The sequence below is a fragment of the Carlito syrichta genome, unplaced genomic scaffold (assembly GCF_000164805.1).
Source record: "Carlito syrichta isolate Samal-C Ts95f unplaced genomic scaffold, Tarsius_syrichta-2.0.1 Scaffold143131, whole genome shotgun sequence".
Taxonomy (NCBI): Eukaryota; Metazoa; Chordata; class Mammalia; order Primates; family Tarsiidae; genus Carlito; species Carlito syrichta.
Window position 1 is genome coordinate 356,470 of NW_007087227.1, and position 20,255 is coordinate 376,724.

A 20,255-nucleotide genomic window follows, 5' to 3' on the forward strand; every position below is an offset into this window, starting at 1 on the left:
ATGTCTGTCCTCAGTGGACCCAGCGGTTAGGACAATGCACTACAAGCATAGGTGTTTATGAATCCATAGATTATAGAAACATCTAGCATTGCCTCTTTCAGATGTTGCATATGTGGTTTTTAAAAATCTCATGTATGATATAGGGTATATATAAAGATTTCTTTGGGTTATAACTCTTGTTTTTCATTACGTAACTTTTTACTCTTTATGACTATCTCATGAGCATGCAAACCTTTGCTCATAATAATAATGCTTCTTTAAGTAAGTGTCTAGAGTCCCATGACTTTGTAGATAGTATTGCATCTAATCTACACCATCATTTGGTGAGGAAAGCAGGACAGGAAATGATGAGATATTGAATCTCTGAGGTTAGTTTTCTGCTAAATTTCATCAGACTAGTGATTCCAGCACTGAGAGAACAGCCCAGGGCTTCTGACTGTCAGTCCAGAAGTCAACATGTCTTCCCCTGTGACAAAGTCTTGGCTCAGAAAAACCAATCCCACTTTGATAACTGCACTACATGTTTCCTATTCACTTCCTAGTCATCCAGGAACAGGGATGTTATTTATTCCAAAGGCTTTGTTTGTTCTTTCACCTCTAAGTATACAAAGGCCTCTTTTATTAGCAAAAAATTCTTTAATCAATGCCATCATCAATTCTAAATAACGTCCCAAATTCTCCTTTTTGGTCCTGGCATGTTTCTCCAATGGATGATCCTCACTGGGAAGTTTTTCCTGGACAAATTTCCCAGCTTCTTCTGACACGTCTCATCACCCTTGGGCTACATGGATGTCCTCATATTAAAATTCCTTCTATTCATATTTTTACTTTCAAATTATTTTTTCTTTATACATTGACTCCTTAAGATTTATTTATTTATTTATTTTTGAGTTGGAGTTTCCCTCTGTCACCCAGACTGGAGTACAGTGGCCGCCCCCGGCCACCGCAGCCTCGACCTGCTGGGCTCCGGTGATCCTTCCGCCTCAACCTTCCAAGTAGCTGGAACTACAGGCGCACGCTACCACAACTGGCTAATTTTTGATTTATTGTAGAGATGAGGTCTCGCCAATTGGCCCAAGTGGGTCTCGAACCCATGGGCTCAGGCAATCCACTAACCTCAGCCTCCCAAAGGCGTGGGATTACAGGCTGAGCCACTGAGCCCGGGTAAGATTTATTATAAGAGAAAATTATATAGATAAAACTTTTGAATAGGAAAAAACCTGAATGTTTTAATTTAATATATTAAAATGGAATACTACAATATGAATTTTTTTTTTTTTTTACTTGGAATCTCACTCTGTCGCCCAGACTGGAGTGCAGTGGCCGCTCCTGGCCACCGCAGCCTCGACCTGCTGGGCTCCGGTGATCCTTCTGCCTCAGCCTTCCAAGTAGCTGGAACTACAGGTGCGCGCTATCACACCTGGCTAATTTTTTGATTTATTGTAGAGATGAGGTCTTGCCAAGTTGCCCAGGTGGGTCTCGAACCCGCGGGCTCAGGCAATCCACTCACCTCAGCCTCCTAAAGCGCAGGATTACAGGCTGAGCCACCAAGCCCGGCTATAATATGGATTTTATCAGCATTAATTTTTACTATTTTGTTGTGGTTGTTGAATTATTTCCAGAATTCCTGACAATTTTTCCCCAGTGAGGATCATTCTTTGGAAAGTTTAAACTACTCCATCTAGAATCAAATGTAACATAATAATATGGCTATTCTAAAATGCCACCTTTGATTCAAGATGGCAGCTTGGCCTGGAGGCCAAGCACCTGAGCCATAAACATCAGACCCAAGCGGTCCAGATGTTTCTGCCTCTGCATCCTGCATTCACTTGGCCCTCACCTGGTTACCTGTTGCCTTCCCCAGAGCCCTGACCAGTTCTCCCATCACCCTTCTGTCTCTCGGTCCTTGGTTTCACTAACTAGCTCCTTCATCTTGTGCCTGTCGGTGCTTTATGTGGACTCAGCACTGTTTTCTAAGCCCCTGTGAGCTCTATCTTCTCGGTTCCCTTCTTAAGTGGCATTCCTGTTGCCTCCCATAATGGAAACCTCAGGACTATGGTGAGTTGGGACTTGTTTCATGGGTCCAGGGTAGTTAAAGTTCTCTCTGGATAAGGGCTTGTCTCAGGTCAGAGAGAAGCAAGCGTGGTCAGCCCTTGTCGGTGCTGATCTGGACTGTGGCCCATGTGTGACTTGGAGCAGATCAGAGGGCCAGAGCCTGGGTGGGCCACGAGGGCAGGGGGACTTCACAGTTGTCAACTGTGTTTCACAGCCTGGTCATCTCAAGGGGCATCGCTTGCTTGTTCAGAGATCCTCTGCTTTCATTATGGTCCTCACTAGAGGAAAATGGGATTGCGTTTCTCCAGTATGCTGGGATTTCTTGCACAGAGCAGCGTTTCTCTGATATGACGGTGTGGGTGAACAGCCTTCAACCAGCCAAGATGTTCACACAAGCATGGGCTGTCTCTGACTCTGCTATAATGTCTTCGATATTTTATGACATGCTCAGCAAATTTTAAGATGCTATTTATTTAATCAGTCCTAGTTTGCTTATGATAAGCCTTCAAATATGACATGAAATTCTCAAGAGGGACATTTTAGTAGTTTTCCAGAACTATTTCTATAGATACAGTATGTCCTTGGATAGAGCACAAAAAGCATTTTGTGGCCAGATCATCACACCATAAATTCTGCGCACTCATAAAATTTCTGAAGCATGCCATGTGACCAGGGCAGTAAACGAGAAGTTCTCCGGGCTCTGGCAGGAAGGCAGGTCCCCCATCCTCACTGGGGCTCTCGGTGTGCAAGTCCTTTTAGAGATGGTCCAACTGCTTCAGCTACCTCTGCAAAGCAGCCACTGCCCAACACGTTTAGCTCAACCTCTGCCTCTTTTAGTCTCTTCACATGATCTAAAATAACTAATTGAGCAATTAAAAATAAATATGAAGCATTATTTTTCTTTTGTTCTGGTTTTCTAGTTATCGTTGGGGCAAACACTTCTTCAATCTAACCACACAGCATGGAAGTGGGCTTTCTCTTTACACATCTATGCATTTGCTGAGCAAAACCTAGAGCATGCAAAAACCGTGCAGAACTTCTAAGACCCCATCAATATGAAATGCCAATCAATGACATTTCTGCCTTCTCTCTTGTTCCTTAAACCCATGCTGAGCACCTTCTGTGAGATTCGGATGACCCATATCCTCTGAGATCATCCTCCAGAATCTGATGTGAATGGATGGATGATTAGTCTTAATCTTATCGTTCACTTTCTCCAGTGGCTGAGGACAGCCTGGGGGTCCCCCATGGAAGAGAAACAGGAATATCAGGGGAAATCCCAAAGGGAGCATCTGTTCTTACATTCTTCCAGTGAACACACTAGAATTACTGCTTTAGGAAAAGCGAATGCAATCAGTGATGGATTAATCATGAAGTCCCATCTGTGGTCACCCCCTATTGCAATTAGAATTGCCAGAGAAGGTAGCATCTAGGTGACTTTCCAACATTAATGCCATGATGATGTGTGATCTCAAAAGAAGTTTATCGAGTGCCTCCCCAACCCGGGTGTCCTGTTGCCATTGGAGAAACAGCGAGAGTAACAGCTGGCATCTGTGGAACACTGTTCTACATTCATACTCTTCTAATCTCAGGACGGTCCCTGTGCTGGTGCTGTGGTCCCCACATGGGTCCCCTGGCAGTGTTGAAGCAGAGGCACCCTTGTCAGTTTCCTGACGGTCCCACCTTCTGATGGCACCTTGAGGGATCAGCTGAAGTCTGTCTGCCTCAGAGCAGGCTTAACACACACTTGGTGGAAAGTCCCACTTCTTATTTGGAAGTTCCACTGCGTGTGTGTGTCCTTCAGCTGGATTAGAGGCTGTCCCTGGCCACTGCCTGGGCAGTCCTGCTATAGTCACATGGGGCTCAGGGTGGCCTCTATTTCCTGGGTGCCTGTGACTTTATTCCCCCTGGGGAGTGGAGCTTGTCTGTCAACACACACACACACACACACACACACACACACACACACACACACACACAGGTATTCCTGGTTTAACTATTTGGGAAGGAGAAACTGAATGTATTAAAGTGAAAAGAGATAAGCCTCTGTACATTGCAATACAAGGTACTGGAATTGTTATAGTCATTGTTTTATTTGCATTTAATCAGCACTATGGAGCCAACAGCTGGCAGGCACTCAGTGCGGATACTTACTGTTAGTAAGTGTAGTACTATTATTCTTTACTAAGTTCCAGTAGCAAAGCCAGCTCTAGAAATACTGCCGTGGAAATTTCCACTCAGGGCTGATAAGCTTTTGGACACCAAGTACCTGCTCTGCGTGGATATCCTAAGTCAGACCTTGGGGAGAGGGAGGTGGGAAAGGGGATGTTTCCCCTCCTGGGGGTGGACAATGCTGAGTAGCATGTTGAGAAGGGGGCAGAGGAGCTGCCCAGGGACCATCCAAGACCTGCCCTGGGTACACCGAGGCTCTCCCCAAGCCTCATGCCCTCGGCTCACGGGCAGAGGAGACTTTCAGCCTCAGGCTTGGCTCTGACTTGTGGCATCAGGGAGTTCTGTGGGTGTCCAGTTCTCCTGAGGATCACCTCCAGGTCACTGCCCATGCAGGACTGTGAACCATGCCATATGTTAAGGAAAGAGTGTCCACCATCCTGCAGAGAACTGTGAGAACTGAGTGGTCACATGGACATGCTGGACCCACCAAGAGGTGCAGCGCTGCCCAACTCCACTCCCCCTGTCCCTCCCGTGTTCCTCCCTGGGGACCAGCACCTTTCCTGTGTCCAGCTCCCTGTGCCTTTCCATGGTACCATCCATGAGCTCTGCATGTGAAATGGCATCCCTGACCCCGCTGACCTACCACTTGCTCCCTGTCCCCCCCAGTGTCATCCTGTGACCAGGAGCACCAGTCCGCCCTAGAGGAGGCCAAGCAACCCAAGAACGACAATGTGGTGATCCCCGAGTGCGCTCACGGCGGCCTCTACAAGCCAGTGCAGTGCCACCCTTCCACAGGGTACTGCTGGTGTGTCCTGGTGGACACAGGGCGACCCATTCCTGGCACTTCGACGAGGTAATGTGCCACCACCTCGGGAGGTGTGGGAGGTTGTGGAGCAGGGATGCAGGAGAGAGATGCCCCCACACAGAGCCTCCAACAGCCACAGGACAGGGCTACCTAGACCTGGGCGGGCTGGGCCTCTGGTTGGCAGTTGTCCCAGTGTCACCACATTCTCAGGTCCCCTGCGTGGGCTCTGAGGGTCACCCCACCTCCAAGCAGGAGAGCAGTAGGACTGGCCTTTCTGGGTGGCCTTCACTCCTGGTCATCTCTTGTACAGGATGGGACTCTGAAGGTGGCACTGGGCCCCGTGCCAGGGTGGGCCCTTGCCAGAGGGAAGGCCATGCCAGAGGGGGGCCATGTCAAAGGGGGACCCATGATGAAGGGGAGACCATGCTGGCAGGGTAGCCCATGCCAGAGAGGAACCCATGAAAGAGGGAGCCCATGCCAGAAGGGGGCTATCCCGGGGAGAGCCAATGCCAGAGGGGAACCACGCTGGAGGGGAGCCCATGCCTGGGGGAGTCCATACTGGGGAACCCATGCCAGAGGGAGCCCATGCCAGAGGGGGCCATGCCAATGGGGGGGCCATGCCAAAGGGGGACCATACCGAGGGTGGCCATGCCAGAGGGGGAACCGTGTTGGAGGGGCATGCCAGAGGGGGCTCATACTAGAGTGGAGCCACGCCCAAGGTGGAGGCCTGTCTTGGAGGGGTTCCTGTGCCAGGATGGGCCTCATACCATGTGGGCACTTGGAGGGCACCAAGCTCCAATGGCAGCATCTTGTTGCTGGTTTTGACAAAGGGAGGGAAACATCCACCAAGCTGAAAGCACCCATCACCTGAGGCTGGCTATCATGTACAAACACGTGTGCTCTGAAACTGTCATTAGCGACAGTGAGACCTTGCCTGAGTCAAGGACAGCAGGAGCCCCCTAAAGGTTGGAATGCAGAACCACCTTGTTCACCTGTGTTCTGTGTGCACACGAGCAACACTGACCATCCCACGACCGTGCACAGAGACCAGAGCTGTGTGCTCATGGAAGCAGCATGAATGTGACTGGGTATCTCACAGCTCTTTCTTACCTGAACTTACCTGTGGTTTTTCCTAGATTTAGATAAAAGTAGTTGACAGGTATATAAAAATATCACCTCTCAAGTGTTATCAAGTTTAGCCCCTGATTCCATCTCCGTGTCTAGGCATGAGCATTTGACACCCCCTCACCGGTGACGTCCTCAATTCTTTCTAGTGTAAGTTCTGTGTGTCCACATCGGTGTCAATTCAAGGTATTGACCTGAGGAGCCATTGACACCAAGGTCAGGTCCCCCCATGCACTTTCCAGCCTGTGGGAAGCAGGAATGACACGGTGATGGTCATGCCCCTCTGACCACACTCTCCACCCAGTCGCCCAGCAGAGGATGCAACCCAGGAAGACTCCACCCGGGTCACAAGGCTGGCAGCTGAGAGCGGGCTTCCTGGGGCGGATGTGAGGGTCAGTTCAAACACATGCACTCTGCCCAACTTGAGGGGAACATAAACCTTGCCAGGATTGTAGTAGGAAAGTTTTTACCTTTCGGGTTTCTTTGCATATGTGTGTAGGGAGCACTGCTGTCCAGGAACTCTTTCTTAGAAGCAATTTTTCTGTACATCCTGGGGCTCTGGCTCTTTGCCGGGTATTTAAGGTAGGGCATTTGCTCCCCAACTTGAGCTTGTACCAGCAGCAGCCCCAACTTGGACTTGCATCCCTCAGCAGAGGTGAAGGTCATTGGCAGACACTGGCCCCCCCACCAGCCAAGGAAACTCTTCAGACTGTGAAGACCAGAGTCCCTAAGATGGGCTCTGAGTGGTGAGACCAGCATGGACAAGTTGACCCCACAAGGTCCTGCACGTGTTTTCCTGATGAAAACAACCCTCTCTTCCCTCCCGTTGATCCTGTCTTCCTCTGCCAGGACTTCACCTGCTTTAATGCCAGAAAGAAAAGCCTCGAGTTCCGGTTTCCCTCTTGTGCCTGCAGGAGGGAGCAGTTCCCTCCTGGGTGTCTCAAGGATGGTATGGAATTAAAGCCAACAGACTCCTGTGTGTCTGCATCTCTGTCATTGTTTCACTCACTCATCCAGCACCAATATTGACTGTCAGCAGCCTCCAAGCACTGTTCCCAGGATGAGGAGACTCGGTGACCAAGGTGGTTGTGGTCTGGTCTCCCGCATCTCCAGGCTGCTTGGAGCACAAGTGATGTACCCTGTGAATGGCTGTCTGTGTCTCCAGCAGAGGACAGAATGCCCAGACTCACCCTTCTCCTACTGAATCACCTACTCGACTCCGAGGTGACAGGGGTGCAGATGGTCATCATTGCAATGTGCCAGTTTTTTTCTGTCTGCTCTACTGTCCTCCACTGATGACTTGTGTTGTACTTGGTGATGTCATGGCCTCTATGTAGCCATGACAACATATTCTGGAGGAAGAAAGGCTATTTCTCTTTTTGATGCAGGGAAACACCCAGCTCCCACAGTGTTTGCATCTCATCAGATGGCTGAGATGTGTCATCGTGCCCAGACCCAGGCCTGCCTCAGGCTGGTGAGGAGGGGTACAGGCCAAGACAAGGCCTTTTATTTAGTACCTGAGGCTGAGTGAGGTCACGCCCTCAGCACCCATGGCCACACAGAGCAGGGTCTATGCCTACCATGTTCTTGGTTTTGTTAGAAAAGAGGAAAAGGAGTGGCCAGTCACTCATGCAATTGGTTCAGCAGATGGCAGACATGGGGTTAGAGACAGCAGCAAGATGCTGGGGTCAGGCCAGGTGGTAGTTTGGGTACTGCAAACTCCTCTCTGAGGTCTAGATACTGGAGCCAGCAGTGGCCGTGTGGAGTGGGGGAAAGCTTAATCCAGGCAGGACAGGGCATGTGGATCCTTGGGGGGGACAAGCTTGTTGTGTCACGGGGGGTGGGGGTGCAGCCAGAGAACAGAACCCCTTGTCAGGACAGGGAGTTGCTGGAGGGGTAGCAGAGAAGTGATTTGATCTCTGACAATTCTGAAAACACCTGCTTCGTATCAATCCATCCATCCATTCATTAACTTTTTATGCAACACACATGTGAATGCCCTCAGTGTTCCAGGCACAGTCTTGGTGACTGGGGACACACTCATGCATCCACAGAGCTTCTGTCCTAGGGAAAAACACAGGTCATAAGCAAAATGCATCTGTGGACTAGCTGGATGTGAGTCAATATGTTGTGTCCTGACAAAATCTCTGGGGGAAACCCACCATGAATCAGAGCCAGGGACTGTGGGTGGGGCACAACTTGGATGGGACAGCCAGGGGTAACTTCTTGAAAGCTGACATTGGAGTCAAGACTCAAGGTGTCAGGAGTAAGAGGAAGGAAATGGCAGGGGGAGGCGCAACCAGGTAGGGAATGTGTCCAGCTCAAGGGTGGGCCCAACCTGGAGCCCAGTGTGGCTTTGGGGGAGAGGTGAGTAAACCAGTTAGGAAGGCCTGCGTTTCAAGTTGTGAGGCCAGAAGGCTGTTGAGCAGATGTAAACACACAGAGGCTCACTGTAAGATTGCATTGGCGAGCAAATTCTGCATCGAGTGACCCCATCGCTGGATCATGTGGCCAAGGACACAGTGTCTCCCAGATCTGATCTGACATCCTCCTGCTGTCACAGCCCTCAGGCACAAGGTGACTGTTCTTCATCACAAGATGACTGCAACAGATCTGGACATCTCATCCGGACACCACAGGCCTCAGAAGACACGGGAATCCATCATTTTCTTCCTCAGGAGCAAAAAAAAAAAAAAAAAAACCGTCCTAGAAATACCCTAGCAGATTTAATTCAAGGATCATTGGCCAGAATTAGATCCTATACTCATGCTAAACCCATCAATAGCAAGAAAAGTGGAATTGGTTTAAACTCATTTACATGGATCTTCTAGGAGCATTTTTGGTTTCTGGGAAATCAGTCACAATAACCCCTGTGAAGCCATGCCTGGCAGGATACAAGTCAGCCCCTTGGCCTTCTCCTGGTTCTGCTGTGTTGAGTTACAGCCTCCAGGGAAGGCCTACACGACTATTTAAACACCCTCGGTTGCATGAACATGACTTTCCTGTTAGCATTCTGGAATAAGTAGCTCCAGGCAGATACTGACAGCTTTGACTTACACTTGGGTTGGCCTCGGCAGAGTTGCTTTCCTCCACTGTCCTCTACATTTCCTGGTAGTGAAGAAAACTTAAAAAATCCAACAGCGGTAAGAAGCTGTGAGTACAGAGTGCCCGGTCCTATCTCAGCTAGCTCTCTGCCTCTCTGTCACCATGCAAGAGGACTGAGATGCGTGAGTTCTGTCATGGACTGGCACTGAGGACCAGACTCACAGTTGTGACCCCTGGGGCAGGGCAGTCCCCCAGGGCAGGCTTCTGGCTGGAATGACCTCCCCCTTCTCCTGCCTTTTTGTGTCAAATCAATGTCTCAGCTGTGGTCTGCACGTCCCTGAAGGACCTAATCCAGGTGCATGTCATGAGCACGCTCGTGCGTGGCTGGGTGCCCCATGGAAGCACAGAGTTTCAACTTGGCCACTAACGAGGGCGAGTGGAGGTGTGCTGTCAGGTGGGGCGGGGTCAGGCTGGCCGCCAGCACCACGTAGTGCCCAGAACACAAAGCGGGGTGTGCACACCTGGTGTCCACCTGTGGGCATGTCTGCCTCAAGTCAGGACAGCCTGTTTCTGAGCTCATGGGCATCTCTCTCTCCATGACGTGTACATGTGGCCACGTGGGTCATGGGGTCATACCCCTTTCTGTAGGGAGCCTGGGGTCAGATGGACAACCCCATGGGGAAGATGTTCATTTTTTCTTGTATAAACAAGTTAAAATACACACTATTGAAAAGAATGACAGTGGATACCAAGGCCATGTTCATGCATTTTTAAAAATTTGAGACGTCAAAGGCCGGGACTCTGTGTCTTGAGACTGCATGTCTGTGAGTTGCTGGCATTGCACACCACTCTTTGAAAGAATCCATTGTGGTCACTTCAATATGCACTTTTATATTTGCATCAGCGACAAGATTCTTAATACAGCTCCTGCCATGTTTGCAGCAAAACCAGGATGCCCTTTTGGCGAGGCTGGTGTCTGGGTGGCTTCAAAGTCAGCAATTCAGAGTGCGGAAAGAAATGGCATAATCTCTCGCCACCCATGTGCTGGGTCCCATCTCTCGCCACCCATTGGTGCTGGATCCTGGAGCGTTACAGAGACACAACCCCAGGTGCATGTGAACAGTCTCGACTGCCCAGAGGTAGCTCTGATATTCTAGAAACAAGATGCCCTGGTGGCACCCGTCATTTGGTCCACCTGATCAGCTAAGAGCAGGACAGTGCTTGTCTTTCTGCAGCTCACATACCCTAACCCCTGGGGGTGACTGTGTCCGTTCTAACACAAGTATTGATTCAGACTCACGGACACTGACCTATAGCCTGATACGAAGACCCTGCAACCCAGAGAGCATCCGAGCTCTCCCAAGTTAGCTAGCCCACAGAAGTAAAAATAAGAGTAGTAATCCTTTGGAAAGCTGGCTTCAGTTACGGTGTACCTCGGAGGAATGCTGACTCACCACCTGCCCGCCGCAGCCAGAGGAGTCTCAGGACCTGTGGAGCTAGCACCTGCTGGGTGACGGGTCCCTGCACCGTGTGTTCATGTTCCTGTGACCACCTGGGACTGGGTCCACCCCCATTTCCAAAACATGTGCATTAGTGACTTTGGGCTAGAGCTGTCGGCTCAGCTGTGAGCCGGTGTGTGTCAGAGACTCTAATTTCAAAACCAACATTTCTGAAAGACATGAAGTGTGTGTGGCTGGACGTTAGGTTTTCTGGTGTCAAAGAGGCTATTCAGGGCTGAGGGGCGTGGGGGCTGTGGTTCCTGCTCCTTCACAGCTGGGCCGGCCCGACTCTGGAACCGCTGGCCTCTTGGGGCTCCAGCAGGGACTCAAGGAGTGTTTCTTGGAAGCAGCTTTCACTTTCTCTTATTTTCTATGGTTGGAAAACAAGGACTAATGACAATGGGAATGTAGAGTCCTCTGCATGAGGGCGAGTGTGATCTCGCACCCTTTCCTGGAGAATGAGGATGGGGACAGAGATGTGCGGATGAGGAGCAGAACTCAGTCTCTTCCTGGAACCCTCAGACCTGGGCCAGGAAGTTTCCTTGCACTTCCCCTTGCCCCACCCCCAGCGGTCACTGTCACTTTCCGGGAAGTCTTTCCACAACCCCACATGAGCTTGTCCAGAGTGTCATATGTGCTCTGTGGCTGGCACCATGCTTCTCCCACCCTCACCTCCCACGTGCAAAGGTCCCTGGGGCCCCTAGAAGATGCCATCCAAAGGTGTTAACATTTCCAACACTCATGGGAAGGACACTCCTGTGTGGATAATTTGGGTGTGAGAGGCCAGGAAGGTGAGAGGAGGTCCTCTGAGGAGGAGGCAGTGACATGTGTCCCACTGCAGTCATTGCGGTTCTGCAGAGAGGACTGTGGAAACGCCATCCCAGGACCCGACACCTCCATGAGTGGCCCTGTCTGGCATGAACATGTGAGAAGCTTGACTTTGCAGTAGGAGCCACAGCAGCCAGGGCGTGGGAGGGACCCTTGTTGGGTTGGGGGTCCAGGAGGACACCTGTTGGAGCTGTCTCTGCCTCCGTGGGTTGTCACCTCTGCACCTACCCCCAGTTCAGTCCCAGAGCAAGGGAGGCCTCACTTGAGAGCGACCATAGGAACACACGGCTAGCTGTGTCCACAACTGCTCATGGGATGTGGTCTGATGCCCAGGGAGAGAGTCACCCTGTTCCTGCTGTCTCCCATGCAGCCCTGGGCCACAGGCCCCCGGGCAGGGTTTGGATGTCAGCCCCACCCCAGTCAGGACTTTTCTGCAGTGTTCTGACAATGCTAGGAGGGACGGGAAAGTGAGGATGTTTTAACACTGAGGCAGACACGAGCAGCTTCAGGTCTTAGATTGAGGTGGGTTAGTGTTCAGATGACAGGTCAACCTGAGATCCTGAGGTTCTTCCCAAAACTGGGGTCCTCTCCTCGGTGTGGCGATTTGCCAATTCTGCCCTCATTTCTATGCACATTTCTGACTCTCTTCCCACCCCTGCTCTGACTGTATCAAGGATGCGATGGAAGGAATGCTTGCGTTTCATAAACTTGTTTGCTGAGTGGGGTACAGGTCATATGAGACTCCTTCAGGGCTGGACTGAGAGACAGCCCTGCCCGTACTGGAAAGTGCTGAGTGCTTCTGCCTGCTGACAGGGAAATAGGCTTACAATGTAGATGTTCACAAAGGTACCAAAGCAGTGTTGGGTCATGGTGCTGTTACTTTGGAACTGCGTGCTATGGTGTGTGCTGGGGTCAGGGACGTGTGGAGTTTATAAGACACTCGAGAAGTGGAAAAAAATGTCCACCTTGGGGTCTCAAACCAGCTGTTTTCTCTTTCCTCCCCCATGCACTTCTCACAGGTATGAACAGCCCAAGTGTGACAGCACGGCCAGGGCCCACCCGACCAAGGCGCGGGACCTCTACAAGGGTCGCCAGTTGCATGGTGAGTAGCCAGAGGACAGGACCCTCCTGCCACCACTTGCATAGCCACAATGGAATAGAAAAGCATCCAATTATGTGTCCCGGGGCTTGGCTGGCCCTTGAGCCTCCTAATTCCCCCAAGGAACCTGGAGTCAAAGCAGACTCACAGGAGCCCACAGGGAAAGCACAGAATGTTCCCAGGCTGCCGTCACTCTGGGCTGCAAAGTCGGAAGAGCCACTGAGTGTGAGCTCAAATGTGCAGTGTCACACTAAAACCAGAATGCGACCACTGCAGAGCCTCCAGATGTTTCTGAACTGCATGACCAAGAGGTACCGCTCCTACCCAGAAGAAAGCCATGATTCACATGCCATTTTCTGACACTCATTCTGCATTGCATCAACAGCTCAAGAAACCGAAGCTTAGGTTTTACTAAAACAAGAGTTCAATCTATGTATCAGGTAAATTTAATTGCAAAGAAATATTGAAAATTAAGCAGGTGGTAAGCTTACATTTATAATGAATAAGAGCATTCACAGAAAGATGTTCCATGAACGTTCTCTTTCATCAGAAACACCTAAGTGTTTGTGACACGCCAAAAATCGTTGCTTCAACAGGTAAACCTGAGCCTGTCCTGGGGCCACTGTCCCTGTGGGAATTTATGTGAGGTTGAAAACGGCCTCCTAGCCCAGGAGCACCCACAGATCTGGCTGTGGGGCTCACCTGCCCAACTCAGAGCCAGGATTCCAACTCTGAGGGCTGGATGTGATGTCGACAATGAGCTCAAAGCTACTCGTTGTTTCATTTCATTCTGTTCCTATTTTTCTCTTTAAAGTTCTCCAGATGTGTAAGTCAAACCAAAGTCTCAGAGATCATGAAAATCGTTCTTGAGCGTCCTTTGTTTGACATGCAAATTTGAGCTTGGTCTTATACCAAGTCTAGATACATCCCTTTTTGGAGAACTTTTGCAATTCCTGCATTATCTGTACTATCACTGATGAAGAGGGTTTTAAAATGTGAAAGTAAAGATGTGTTTCTGCTTGTAAACAAAGATAGAGAGGACCAGGATATCTGTGACACATGCATTCTTCATTCCTGCACTTCTGTATCTGTTCAACAACATTTGGAATGAAAACTACTTGGTGCAGAGAAGCAGAGAGGGTGCATGAGATCCCAGGGGAGCAAGCATGTCCTCCCCACACACACACAGCGCCACAGAGTTAGCCTGTGAGTGGCTCTAGCAGGTCTCTAGCCATTTCTCAGCCTTGTGTCCCCCCAGGGTCTCTTCCTTGGGAGGCGAGTGTGAGGGCTCTGCTGGTGATGCTATTTTTATCATGCCATGTTCCTCTGTGTGAGCAACCAGCTTACTCTCTGTTTAATGAATCAGCCTCCTTCAGCATCCCAGAGGTGAGTGTGGGAGAGATCTTGGTGGTGCAGATGTCAGCACCCACACAGATTCTTGGTGGGGGAAGCCTTCTGTCTACCTGACTCCTTGTCCTTGTGAGGGGCTCAGTTGGTGGCTAAATTGCCCCCTGCAGGTTGGCCCCATAAGAAAGGAATTCTCTTCCCCCCAGTATCTGGCATAATCTCTTGCCTCTGAAGTCAGATTTTAATATTGGTAGGTAGTGTGTGTCTTGAGAAGACATAGCAAACTTAGCATGTGCTTGTTGCATGGAAAGCCCTCAGCAGGTGTCTGCTGATTTGAGCTGGCCTTAATCGTGTCACATAAACTCTAGACACTCTATCCTTTGCCCTAACCCACTTCTTAAAGGGTCTAAGATGCTTGCTTTTTATTTTGATAACACAAAGCTGCATGATTTATGAGCCAAGCAGCTCTGTGGTCCTCGCACGTATGACAGGAATATAGTTTACTAACGTCCTGCCAAGCTTTGGTCTTCTTTGGTAAAAGGGACCATGACAAAGGGGGACATCCATGACTTCTCACGAGTGCATTGGGCAGAGAGATCTTCTCATGGTGGAGGCCAAGACATTGGACACTGGACTGAGATGCTTGATTTAAAGACTGAAATGATCATTTCTCTGGAGGGACCGACTAACATCATTGATGTTAAGAAATGTGACACAATGTCACTGTTGTCTTTGAATGACAGACTTGCCAATGAGGGAGAGAATGAGCCCAGCGTTGTGAGGAGAGGCTGTGGGAGCTTTGTTAGCGGCGCTCCATTCTGCTATGAAGAAAGGGGCTGTTAGGCTGTTGCAACAATGACAATAGTGCCCTAGCTCATACCTCAAACAAAAACCAGATTCCCAGGCATTGAAGCCATTGTATGCAAACTGTGTAAAGATCAGCTGACTCTGTGACTGTAGATGTTTGGGAGTTCACTGTCCATGATTAATTTTGATTATTTGGAGATAACTAGCCTTATTAGGGGGAAAAAACCTGCATAGGTTTTAAAATAACCCTGGGATAGAGGCTGATCTTGGTAGAGAAGAAATCTATCTCTCAAGAGGCAGCAACAGCAGGGTAGGCAGATACCTCAAGCCACACACACGCCGATGCACTTTTTCCTTAGCAGGTGTAGTTTTTATTTTAAGTTGCTTTACCTTGTTTTGGTCAATTAGGTTCCTTTATTTTCCACGCCAAGCTGATCATATTCTCACACACAATTCCCTCATTTGAGGGGGTGGTTGTTGGCTGTGGATACTCATGCATACCGGTGTAGGACAATTGGCAGCTGACCCAGCTCACACCAACTGACAGCAAACGATGGTTTAGTCCTTGAAGGCCAACTTTTCACCATGGGGAACAAGAGAGCAAGGTCCCACCCAAAGGGTTCCATTTGGAGAACTGGGCTACTGCCTTGGCTCTTTGAGACCCATCTTTCATTCTGTAGGTTCCTTGTGGAGTGTCATCGTGTCTTAAGAGAAACCCAAACCTAGTGCAGCAGAAACTGAATGAAGGCACTAGACCATACCTCTTCCTCGTTCAAATCCCCTTCACTTTGTTTCTTCTTGGCATCTCTGACCACACTCACATTGGTGTTCTAAGATAATGGATCCTCTGTCTCTCTGTCTGCCCAGCCCATGATGTCCTCCCATGTCCTCTCGTGTGGTTGCAGAGCCACATGCAGTGGTGCATGGTCCCATTTTGGGTTCTTGGAGGGTGCCCTACTCTGAGCACATCTCCCTCAGTGTCCTGGGCTTTTGTACATCTGCCAGGACTTGTGTCTGCGCGATGCCCCCACTGCTGGTCATCGGTGACACCCTTCTGGGATGTTCCCATGGCAGCCAGGGTGCGCACTATTTGTGCAGGTGTGGACTTCTTTGTTCTGCCCTGGGCTTCCTCTGTGGCCCCAGGGAGACAGAGATGGAGCCTTAGTGGGTTCCTGCCAGCTACGTGTGTGTGAATGAGGATGCCAGGCAGCTCATCTTTTCCTCCCATAACACCCTTTTGGCTATTCTGTGTTCAGTGGTATGGTGGGCTTTGCCTGACCAATCACAGGATTTGCTTATGTCAAGGACTCATGTCATCCACATGGGAGGGTGACTCAGCCTCTGACATGTGCACTGAGCTCGTGGTCTGTAGCATCCTTCTTGCAAGGTAAAGAGGATGGTCAGCAGTCTTCTCCTCCCTAACTGGAGGCACTGGTTGCCCTTGTCACTGAGACATGTGGACCACAAAGTGGGCCCAAGAGGCCAGCAGGGGGCCGTCAGCACAGCTTCCACAGAAAGGAGATGCAGGCAGGTTCAGAGGCCATTGGAGATGTGCCCATACCAGGACAGAGGGCAACCTGAGTTCTGAGCTCACCTGTCAGGGCAGGAACATTGGCCCGGGAATTGGTGCCAAAACTCATGGGCGTGAAGCCCAGGAAAGTTATTTGTGTGGGTTAGAGTTTGTGACTTACTTTGACTGTGACTTCCTTTGACTTGTGCTGATCAGGTGGTTGTATCTTTCATGCTTGAATTCAACCAATTGGCTTGTTCTCAGGAGGGGAGTGAATTGGAGGAGCAGGCTGGCCTTGCTGGCCTGGGCTTCTGCTGCTTGTGTGAATTCCTGGCTGTTAAATTGGAGCAGGCCAGTTACGAAGGTCTGCGGGAGCCCTACAGCAAGTTGAGTCCCACTCCTGCCCTTCCCTTCCTCTGGCGGTTTGGGTCAAAGCTTTGCTGTGCTTCTGGGGACATCACACTCATGAGGGGTGGAGGAGGGAGTGATGAAGAAGCAGCACAGGCATCCTGGTGACCCGTCTGAGACCGAGCCAGAGTCAGCCCTGGGCCCCAGCCTTCCCTGTTCCTCACCCTATGGGGGGGTGGGTGTGACCTCCCTTTGAGTCAGTCCCTGTCCTGGAATCCCCAGCAGCTCTGCAGCCCCAACAGCCTCACCAACAAGCAAGGCATGTTCCTATGGATCTGTTAGTTCACCCACAGTGCGGAGCCTCCGTGTCCACGGTGATGGCATCTCTTTCTCAGGGCTCTGGGCAAGTACAGGTACAGTTATTATCTGTGCCACACATAGATACCCTCAAGGCACCCTGCAGTTTTCAAACACAATGTTAGCATTGTTCTATTTTTTTTTCAAAATTTACTGTGAGTTTCTGAGGCATAGAGGACACTTCCTTGTGCTAAGCACAGCTCCAGGCATTTTCCGAAGGGTGATGAGGCCCGAGTTGCATGTTCCTGCCGGGACAGTGGGAGCCCTGGAGACTGGGTGCCCGCCTTTCCTCCAGAGCCACCCTGCTGTGGCCCAGGAGCATGCTGTGGCCCGTGAGACCTTTCAAAGACAATGGGAGATGTCTGCACTCTACCTGCTAAATATGTCAACTTCTTGAACTTCTGCTGTCAGATCAAATGCTGAATTTACAGGCATGGTCTGCTACATTTTAACTGCACCAGGAACAAAGTGTTACCCTTTGGACGTGAAATCCTTGGATCCTAGGACCGCTGGTGGCTTGGGAGCCCCATCCCTTGCTCTGCGCCCACCATGGACTCACTTCAGGGTGGCTGTAACATTCACAGGCTCAGATGCTCTGTGGTCTTCCTCCTCCAGGCTGGGCAGGAGCATGGAGCTGGGAGGCTGGGGTGGAGGCACGCATGAGGGAGGTGCTTTCGAAAGTTGTCAGATGACTTTGCACCTGAGGATCACAGCCTCGGGGCTGGAAGTCTGCCTTTGAGTTTCCAGAAGTAGCAAGGGTGCTGCTCATGGCCATACTTGGAAGCAGGACCTGCATCGACACTATTTTATTTTTGACTACCAAGCTTGGCGATTGGATATAAAATTAATTTGTAGATGAATATAATTACTAACCTTTTAGATGAAAATTGTGTTTTTTAGAAAGTCTAACAAAGAAATGGTCCATTAAATCACTTTCTTGAGGAAAGCCCACATGAATAAAATGTCAGTTTCAAGAGTCACATGTGATTTCTGTCCCAAAGTCTTCAGAAGACAAGAGTATCAGGGAACAGGGACCTAGGCCTGGAGTGCCATGCCCAGGAGCATGTGTGTTCAAGAGAGTGTCTGTGGAATCTCCTGGATGCTGGTGTGTCGGGGTGACTCAAAGAAACTGGGGCACCTGAGTAGACAAAAATATGAAACGAGCCTTTATTTAGTCCTTACTTTTCTTAAAGAAAAAATTGGATAGGATGCAGGTGTGTTGCAGAAGGCATAATTAAAAGACAGAAATGAAAAGGTCATAACTACTGTGTGCGGCTGGATTCTTAGTGAGATTTTTTTTACAATATTTAGTCCAGTTGATATTTTGTCTCCTTTCTTAAGAGTGAGGCGAAATTGGAGAAGGCTCAGAGTAAAATTGTGGGAATTAGTCATTCACAATAAATAAGAACAAATGAAGGCATGATGGGGAAGCACAGGCCTTTTATTTCCTCAACATGCAGAGGAGGGAATGATGAACACTGGCTGGAAGCTTCTGGTTACTCCCAGGAAGGTGCTGGCACGTTTCTATGTATTTAAACCTTCATAGCTGAATGGCAGTGAGTGCATGGTGGCTGCTTCCTGTGAGCTTTGCCTGAGTGTGTAGGGCAATTTCTTGCCTTGGGATGTGCCCTCCCGGGGCCTGGAAGATCTGAATTTACACACACCTCAGCATGAGATGAGCTCCAGTTGGAAGAGAGACAATGGGAGCAGGAGCAAGATCTACACCTCTCAGACTGGAAGTGTGTCACCTTGTCCTGTTCCTACATCCATGGGAACAGGCCTCTATGTCAGCCTCGACCCTCCCAAGTCTTGCTGGTGGCTCTGCACTTCCTCCAGTCAGGTCTCCAGATGACTAAGCAGATTCTGATCCCTCATCCACACTGCCAACTGCAGCCTCTTGGAAAACCCAAACCAGGCCTGCGCTGCTCCCCACTGTCAAGTTGCTCCCAGCCCAGGTTGCTTGTCACAGCCCAGGACACCTGGTGCAGCCAACCCAGGCATGTCCTCCTCTCCATGCCCGAGACTGCACCTGGTCTCCCGGGCTGACCTGCTCCAGAGGGGGAGGTGTGAGCCAACAAGGCTATGAATGCTGTGTTGAGGCTGCTCCCTCCAGCACACAGGACACAGAATACCCTCCTGAAATGCCCTCTTATGGCCCGCCCAGCTTATGGTATCCGCTCAGGATAAAATAACCTGAGATTTGGGTACAACTGGTTTACCCACATGTCTCTCACCTGAGAATGAACAGGTGTTCGATCGTCCCCAATGTATGTGTTCTTTAAAGGTGTGTCACTCCCGCTTCCTTGGGGCCGTCACATGGGCCCAGTGTTCCGAAGAGACCCTTTCTTAGTTCAGTACTCTGTTGTCACCGCCCTGAACTTCTTAATGTTTGCATGCATGCATGCATGCTCTGTCTTGACTGAGCCCTGCAAGTCCATGGGTCCCCTTTGGAGAAACACGTCTTGCAGTTCCCAGAGTCCCATCGAAGAGAAGCCGTGTGATAGCGTTAAGAGGAGGCTTGAGGACGGACTGACGGGGACACGGAGCCAGGAGTTGGGTGGAAAGGCCGGGGGAGCCCACGGGTGAGGACAGAAGCAGAGGCAGAGATCTAGGCCTGCTGAAGCCAAGTGCACCAGCCCTTGGAGCAGGACTGCGGCCTTTCCTTTTGGGAACGCAGGACTTAACCTCGCAAGCACGGGTGGAGCTTGGGTCAGTGAGAATGCTGGAACGGCCTCCAGCCCCATAGACACCCAGAAACTAGGAGCAGTGAAGTGAAATCATGCTGTGGATGGTTAAAAAAACACTTCGCTTTTCAGAAAAGCTGAAACATTTCAGATCCGTACAGGCTCCAATTTGATTTTGTTTTCTGGCATAATATTACAATAAATATCCCAATCTCAAAATACCCAGAAATTTGCCAGAATAGCAGAAAACCAAGTTTTGGGTGGCCTATGACCTGACACAAAATGACCTTGAGCCGAAATCAGAGAGTTTGGGTTCCTGGGGACACAGGGGACACCAGGATCACATCACCAAGGCATTTTAGAAGAAATGTGACTTGTTTTGTTTTACTGTTTTCTTTAAAGCCAGACTTTCCAATCTAAGAAAATTTCCCATTAAAAATAATCTCTAAGATAGCAGGGAACAGTCAATTGCATTAGGACAGTAAAATCTGGTCAGTTTGGCCTCTGTTACTTTGAAAGTTATGATTATACAGAAGAGAGATGAATATAGTTTAGATTTGTATTAATCATAAAA

General features: G+C 49.9%; 1 protein-coding gene across 1 annotated transcript in view; it reads left to right on the forward strand.

The window, feature by feature from the left end:
• Positions 1-16,808, forward strand: part of SMOC2 (SPARC related modular calcium binding 2) — an 80,689-nt gene extending 63,881 nt beyond the window's left edge. Inside the window, exons 8-11 of the mRNA XM_021708622.1 lie at positions 4,894-5,080; positions 12,549-12,631; positions 15,788-15,861; positions 16,509-16,808. Coding sequence (XP_021564297.1) covers positions 4,894-5,080; positions 12,549-12,631; positions 15,788-15,861; positions 16,509-16,808 — 644 coding nt within the window. The remainder of the gene's footprint in view (positions 1-4,893; positions 5,081-12,548; positions 12,632-15,787; positions 15,862-16,508) is intronic.
• Positions 16,809-20,255: the final 3,447 nt, after the last annotated feature.